This window comes from Limulus polyphemus, unplaced genomic scaffold, assembly GCF_000517525.1.
Source record: "Limulus polyphemus unplaced genomic scaffold, Limulus_polyphemus-2.1.2 Scaffold1763, whole genome shotgun sequence".
NCBI lineage: Eukaryota > Metazoa > Arthropoda > Merostomata > Xiphosura > Limulidae > Limulus > Limulus polyphemus.
Window position 1 is genome coordinate 15,899 of NW_013667373.1, and position 8,610 is coordinate 24,508.

The window sequence follows — 8,610 nt, forward strand, 5'->3', positions numbered from 1 at the left end:
TTATATCCTAATTCCAAGGAATTGAAATGAAGTGCCTGCCTGAAATAAGGTTCCGTGGAAAGAAAACAACTTTTGTGGATATTTTGTTAATTTTTGATGATTTTGTGAAAAAGATTACTTGAGTTTTTTGTTCTGTTTTTTTTTTGTGTGTGTGTGTGTGTGAAATAATACTGATTTTCTATTTGCTGCCACTAATCGTTAGTTTCGTTTAAGAAAGGTTAGAGGTTGCTAGAAATGTATCTGAGGGAACTTTCCCAGAAAGTCAAATCATCTGCAAGTTGAGATGGAATACGATGGTTTGGGTCTGCAAATGGCTGCTATATCGTGGGAGGGGTCTTTTAAAAATGTATTGTAAATTGAGCGGTCAGCAGTTAGAACGTAAATAAATTCTGCTTTTATTGTAATTTATGTTATGAGCATATATAGTTAACAGAATGTACAATTGTAACCATCACACGGGATGACGTAATAAGTATGTTCTTCTTAAAACTAGGGATGTTTTGGTTGACTTACTTCTATCACGTTATTGACAATATAGTTTTATCACACAATCACTCTAGTCGAGTTACTTCTGTCACAGTAATGACTATATATAGTTTTATCACACAATCACTCTAGTTTCTTTTTTCCTTTTTAATAACATAAGTCGTTAAAATTTCACGTGATACACAAAAATATGTTTCTGTTTGTTTGTTTTAGCGAAAAGCCACATTGGGCTATCTGCTGTGCCCACCGCGAGAAATCGAACCCCGGACTTTAGCGTTGTAAGTCCTTAAACTCAACTCAAATCGATATATTCGTGGTAAAAACATTAAGTCTTCAATGTTTAACTTTTGTCGTTTACCGAACTTAAACTCTAAGACATCTAAAACAACTCTAAGTCGTTTTAGCTGGTCATGGTATAGGTTTGTTACCCTCTTGGTTACAACAACGAGATGTCTTGAAATAAAAGTGTTAGTTTTGTCGTTTACAGTTGCCACAATACAACTACTTATAAAATCGTTAAACCCGAAAGTAATACAAAAATCAGTATAATGTTCATCTAGATTGCAGTTTTGCCATTATGTCAAATTTTGAATACATAAATGTCAATAATGTTCCTTTAATGTACGTTAACATTATTTTTTAGAAATATACATTCTAATCAACAATTTTAACTGACCTGAAACATGACAAATCTTTCCAGCACTTTAATCCCGTTAATCTCCAGAACTCTTTATCTAAGTCTTTATCCAGAACTGTCCATCTAAGTCTCTATATATCACTGTTTACCTAAGTCTTTATCCAGAACTGTCCATCTAAGTCTCTATATATCACTGTTTATCTAAGTCTTTATCCAGAACTGTCCATTCAAGTCTGTATCCAGAACTGTCCATCTAAGTCTCTATATATCACTGTTTATCTAAGTCTTTATCCAGAACTGTCCATCTAAGTCTCTATATATCACTGTTCATCTAAGTCTTTATCCAGAACTGTCCATCTAAGTCTCTATATGTCACTGTTTATCTAAGTCTTCATCCAGAACTGTTTATCCAAGTCTATATCCAGAACTGTCCACCTAAGTCTCTATATATCACTGTTTATCCAAGTCTATATCCAGAACTGTCCATTCAAGTCTGTATCTAGCACTGTTTATCCCAGTCTCTACCCAGCACTGTTTATTCAAGTCTATATCCAGAACTGTTCATCCAAGTCTCTACCACGAACTGTTTATCAGAATCCAGATCCAGCAATGTTTATACAATTCTCTATCCAGCACTGTTTATCCAAGTCTCTATCCAGCAATGTTTATCCAAGTCTATATCCAAAATTGCTCATCTAAGCCCGTACCTATAACTGTCTATATCCAGCACTGTTTATCCAAGTCTCTACCCAGCACTGTTTATTCAAGTCTCTACCACGAATTGTTTATCAGAATCTAGATCCAGCAATGTTTATACAATTCTCTATCCAGCACTGTTTATCCAAGTCTCTATCCAAAATTGCTCATCTAAGCCCGTACCTATAACTGTCTATATCCAGAACTGTTTATACAATTCTCTATCCAGCACTGTTTATCCAAGTCTCTATCCAAAATTGCTCATCTAAGCCCGTACCTATAACTGTCTATATCCAGAACTGTTTATTCAAGTCTGTATCCAAAATTATTAATCTAAGCCCGTAACTATAACTGTTTATCCAAGTCTATATCCGTAACTGTTTAATCAAGTCTCTATCCAGCACTTTTATCCAAGTCTATATCCAACACTGTTTATCCAAGTCTTTATCCAGCACTGTTTATCTAAGTCTCTATCCAGCACTGTTTATCCAAGTCTCTATCCAGCAATGTTTATCCAAGTCTATATCCAAAATTGCTCATCTAAGCCCGTACCTATAACTGTCTATATCCAGAACTGTTTATCCAAGTCTGTATCCAAAATTGTTAATCTAAGCCCGTAACTATAACTGTTTATCCAAGTAACTGTTTAACCAAGTCTCTATCCAGCACTTTTTATCCAAGTCTATATCCAACACTGTTTATCCAAGTCTTTATCCAGCAATGTTTATACAATTCTCTATCCAGCACTGTTTATCCAAGTCTCTATCCAGCAATGTTTATCCAAGTCTGTATCCAAAATTGTTAATCTAAGCCCGTACCTATATCTGTTCAGCCATGTATATATCCAGAACTGTTAATCTGAACCCATACCTTTAACTGTTTATCCAATTCCATACCTATAACTGTTTCTCCAAGTCTGTATCAACCACTGTTTATCGAAATCTATATCTAGTACACTTTACCAGTTCTCTATCCAGTATTGTTGATCTTACTCAATTTTCAGAACTGGTATTCCAAGTCTGTATTCAAAGCTGTTTATCAAAGTCTCTATCCAACACTGTTTATCAAAGACTATTTCCCGTATTGTTGATCCTAGTCTATAACCAGTGATGTTTATACTAGTCTATAACCAGCACTGTTTGTTAATTTCTACATCCAATGGTATTTATTCAAGTCTACATCCACCACTATTTATCTAAGCCCATATCTAGCCCCTTTTATCCAAGTTTATAACGAACTAAATCTGAAAATATTCCACTGTAATCGCCAGTAAATACTATAATTAAGATGACCCAGAGTCAACACCACACCGACTTGCCACACGTTAAAATATGTTAAAATGATCCAGAAACGACAACACCTCAAAATATTGCGAGTTAACCTATGTCAAAGTGATCGATAGCAATATATATCACATGTTAACGTAACTCAAAGGGACACAGAGTCAGAGCCACACCAATTTATTACACGTTAATATATGTTAAAGTAATTCGCGTCAGTATCACCTCACTATACCACAAGTTAACAGATACTCAATCTACATGATGAACACTCCAGAATCTGGTAATAAAAAAATGAAAAAAGAAGTAATATGAAAACAATCAACTTTTAATTGAAGATGAGATGGAGTATCACTTCCTTCCAAAACGAAGATACTTACGTATTCCGGAGCGGCATGAATAACAAAAGATCCACCCATCAATACTCCTCGTTAGGATCGGCTAAACACGTCCACTCTGGACGACAGGATCTGTGGACAAGTAAGTTCACGTGCGGTACCTAGAAGCGCCTCGTTTATAGGGCGTAAGAATCGGAAGCACCGTCTGGATATGGGGAGGATAGAGGAACTCCAAAAATAGACTACAGACTACATCATCTGTTGTGGCACGTGAGTTTGGTCAAACTACTAACTTACATGAAAGCACGTGAAGACGATTAGAGAGCACGCGCAACTCTTTGCGTGAACCGAATATATATTGTGGAATGTATAGTGTAAACCATAGCATGCTACCTTCAGGTCTGTGGCAGAAATCACCAATCTAATTAACAGTATCGCCTCATGTCGGCGTCAGAACTGAGGAAAACATAAGATCTTCATTCCTAAGCCTTCTTCTTTCAGTGCTTTGTTTTTACCCCTCTTATGGAATGGAAGTAATTTAGTCGAGATCAGATTAAAAAACATTGATTATGTTTTCATACTTCAGATTCTATATTTTCAAAAACTCCACGTCTTTTGGGATATTTCAATATCTTCTAGTTTTATTTGGCAATGCTCTATAACCATTGAGAAAACTAAAACCTAGAATTTAAAATGATACTTCAGACCTCAATGTAAATCAAAGTAATGTCTATGTTACAGTTTAAATGCCGAAAGCTACCAAAGCACTGGAAACTAATAGGCCTAGCGTTTCAGACACAGTTAATCTGGATTAAAGGTTGTTTTTTTTTTTCAAATTGGTAACTTGTCCATTTCAAATATCAAATGAGAAGTGTGAACAAATAACATTTCAGATTTTTTTATTTGTCTCCAACTAGGCATTGCCCAAGAGTCCTTACGGTAACTACCAGAACTCGTCACTTGGGTGGAACATCGTAGTTTTACCACGTCCTCGAAAATTCGACAAGACTACTCAGACCTGATTATTTGTAGACTTTGGACTTCTATCAAAAGTGTCGTTGAGTAAGTTCATATCGTAAGAAACATGCTGCTCAAAGTATTGTTAATAAATATTATTTCCAGCTTATGACTTAGTGTATTATCATCTAACCTATATAAAAACCAACGTGTGTCACGTCACGCTTGATTTCTCGAAATAGGGAACGCCATAAAAGCCAAAGTGCATTTATCCAGATATAATAGTTCGAATACTGTCTGCTCATTACGATTTTAATGACGGGGGTGCAAGGGGGCTGCGAGGAAGGTGCCGTGAAACCTTATAAATGTAGTGAGTGTTGGTATAATATGCCTAAAGTACAGACATAGTGTGGAATCATCTAGCTTAGAGCGAAGTGCATAAACTTTATCATGAAAGTAAAAATATGGAAGCTAGGAAATAGTACTCTTCAGTGTAAAAACTCACTACTAAAAATAACTGGTCATAACAAGCACTCTGCTACTGGTCCAGCTAAAATTGTAAATTGGTGTAAAAACTCACTACTAAAAATAACTGGTGATAACAAGCATTCTGCTACTGTTCCAGCTAAAACTGTAAATTGGTGTAAAAACTCACTACTAAAAATAACTGGTGATAACAAGCATTCTGCTACTGTTCCAGCTAAAACTGTAAATTGGTGTAAAAACTCACTACTAAAAATAACTGGTCATAACAAGCATTCTGCTACTGTTCCAGCTAAAACTTTTAAATTAGTGTAAAAACTCACTACTAACAGTTTCACAAATTCAAAAAACTGGAACCTTCAAGTCAGTGAAGAAATAAAACCTTTGAGAGAATCATAATGAGCTTAAATGTTGTAACAATGCTTTATACAGAGGTTCAAATGTTTACCTTTATCAAATGAGCGAAACTGTACACAACATTGAGTTACAGACTTACAATAATGAATTTTTGTATTGCGTGCCTGAACATCATAAATATTACTCGTGATACAAGTCAGTAGAAATGTCGTCGCAAGACACGTGGAAAGAGAGAGTGTTAAAATATAGAAAGGGGTTATAAACAATGATTCGGCAGACCTCTTGTCTAACCGACATGAGACGATAGTTTTGCCTCCCCTCAAGTTTCACAATTGCATAATTATCTCACGTATATCACATGATTAGCACGATCCTATTTTCATTTTGATAATAAAAAAATCAAAATTAGAAACTTCAGCCGATTATGCATTTTTTTCTTTATCTATAAAACTAAGCTCTTCTAACGAAATTCTGTATACGAGTGACCTGTTTAGCAAGATTTTATTACAGTTGTTGTTAAAAAAAATCGTGTGTACAATGAAGTTGATCACTTCTTACTTTATTGCTTAAATTCTATATACAATTTTCTACATGAAAAAAAAGCAACATTTTACCTTTTTCAACATTTATTACTTAATATGATATCACTATTATTTCTATTTTGCCATACAATACAATTTCTACTCTCCAGCACATTTACTTAATAAAGAAAGCTTAGGATGTCTGTATGCTTTATAGGTCAAGTTATTTCAAAGGTCGTATAGCTCTCGTGTTGTGGTTTGTAACAGCTTGACCTTTTTTGCAAGACAGGTATCTGAGTTTCCTTTGATTGGGACATCATACCACACGTGCTTTTTCCATTGACACAGGTCAAAGATCCAAATCACTATACTTTTTTTTTTGCATTTTGTTTTTGTTTAGTGTTATGGCGTTTGAAACATCTTGTTTCTCGAGATAAAACATCTAAACAAGCTTTCACAACTTACAATATTTAAAAAGCTCGCTTCACATTAAACAAAGTTACGGTTTTCACACTGTTGGAGCCGGGCGTGGCCTAGTGGTTAACGTATCAGACTGTGGGTCCAAAAATCCATAGTTCATGTTCTGTTGACGCAAAAATATCGACCTCGCACTCTGGAGCTGTGGATGCGTTAAAGGATTGACAGTCAAATCCTGCTATCCGATTAGAGTAATGCAATAGTTGGTGTTAGCTGTTCTTGACTGACTGCCTTCCCACTCATCTATCAGTTCAAAAATCTGAGACGACCGATGCAGATAGCCCTTGTGTAGCTTTGCTCGTATATCCGAAACAATCATTCAGTCTCACACTGTTGTGTTATCTTCTCGAAGAATTCGTTCCCCCCTTTGAGTGTAATCTTCTCCTCCTTCACCTGTCAGAGGTATTTTTTGCCAAAGTTTACAGGAATGAGCCTTAGCTCAAGGCAATGTACATACTTCAAGTTGAAGTCAACTCTCAAAGAATTTCTAATGGGTATAATTACTTTACCATTGAACTAAACGTTCTAGACATGAAACTTACACAGAGGGTCGAGTACATTGTATCAAAACTATTTTGAATATCCATATCTACAAGTTACGAGTCAACCACAGACGATATAATCACGATGGAGTGGGATGTATCATAACTACATTTTTACATTGATCGGGGTTTTGTAAATAGTGTGCTGCCACCGAAAATCCATCGCTTTTAGGAAGGGTATGTAACAACAGGGAAGAATGGTGTGCTTGGAACATGACAGCCTTTTGCAATGGAAATTACACAACAGAGCAACTGGTCGTGAAGACATGGACTGCAACGCCGTGGTGGTACTGCAAAATAGTTTTAATATAACGTACTCAACCTCTGTACAATATAATGATTGTCATGTATGAGAATACAGTGGCTATCAATGGGAAGTGAACGATATAGCTAATGTCACTGGGGAGAGTATAGTGACTGTCAGTGTGAAGTGAATGATATAGCTAATGTTACTGGGGGGAGTATAGTGACTGTAAATGTGAATTGAGCAGTATAGTTGAGGTCATTGTGATGAGTATAGTGATTATCAGTGTGAATTGAGCAGTATAGCGGATGTAACTGTGGAAAGTACAGTGACTGTCAGTGTGAATTTAGCAATATAGCGGTTGTCACTGTGGGGAGTACAGTGACTGTCAGTGTAGTCAGTACGAAGTTAGCAGTATAATGGATGTCACAGTGGAGTGTACATTGGCTGTCAGTGTGAGATGAGTAGCAGTATAGCGTATATCACTGTGGATAGAATAGTGGCTGTCAGTGTGAAGTGAAAGGTGTAATGACTGTCAGCGTTAAGTTCATTGTATAGTTGTTGTCAGTGTGAAGTGACAGGTATAATTGTTATCAGAATGAAGTGAATAGTACAGCGACTGTCAGTGTCAGTGTGGAGTGAAAGGTATAACGGATGCCATTGTGAAATGAAAGATGTAATGACTGTCAGTGTAAAGTGGATGTTATAGTGGCTGTCAGTATAATGTGAACGGTATAGTAACTATCAATGTGGAGTGAAAGATTTAATGGTGTTAGTTCCAACATAAGGTTTACAGTTTCACACGTGTCTTTACAGGTTCTATTAAACGTTTTACACGCTGCTTACATTGAATCTCATAACAACTTGGAGGAGATAAGTTCTGGAGAATCGTGAACAGAAAGACCATCTAATGTAATGTCGGAGCCAATAAATTACTTCTATCTTACTATGCCGGCAAAACCAGATCAGATTTGATTAACACAGTTTAACTCTCTATAGTGAACTAACTACATGACATGTAATAGGCTTGAAAGTGGGTAAACCTACACAAAGTTCTAATCAACAAATGTAACACACAGACTGTTTTATTGCGATCATTTCAAGATAGATTAAACTCCACACCAGCTAATAAACCGTTACATGAGGTCACGATGTCTTGTAATTACTCTTAACTCGAGTAAAAAGCTTGTTTAAAAACGTGTAATTACAGTCATTACACAACAGCCAACAAGGGGTCGTTCAGCAAATTTAGTTTCTCCAAAAGTACCATATAGACCTACGAAACCGACAAGGCATATTGTTACCGTAGCAGAATGACATAATCACGAATGCTTTATTTGAAAGTTAAAAAAAACAATGTAGCTTAGTAGTAAGAGGTATTCTGTTTTATCCAGCCTTTTGAAACATCCAAGTGAAAAACATAATTTTAAGAGGGACAAGTTCTTTCTCCATGTTGGTTAAATTACAAAACGTAGGGGACATTATGTTAGTTATATTACAAAACGTCTGGGACATTTCGTTGGTTAAATTACAAAACGTCGGGGACATTACGTTGGTTAAATTACAAAACGTCGGGGACATTACGTTGGTTA

At 35.9% G+C, this 8,610-nt stretch overlaps 1 protein-coding gene across 3 annotated transcripts in view; it reads right to left on the reverse strand.

Annotated features, from left to right (window-relative positions):
- Positions 1-5,795: 5,795 nt before the first annotated feature.
- Positions 5,796-8,610, reverse strand: part of LOC111087126 (diacylglycerol kinase gamma-like) — a 65,292-nt gene continuing 62,477 nt past the window's right edge. Inside the window, exon 4 of one of the 3 annotated variants that reach the window (XM_022392655.1) lies at positions 5,796-6,625. In XM_022392655.1, the coding sequence (XP_022248363.1) occupies positions 6,548-6,625 (78 nt within the window). In that variant the 3' untranslated portion in view covers positions 5,796-6,547. Of the gene's footprint in view, positions 6,626-6,650; positions 7,065-8,610 lie in introns of those variants that run through there. The other 2 variants (XR_002611846.1, XM_022392656.1) reach the window with 2 other exon arrangements.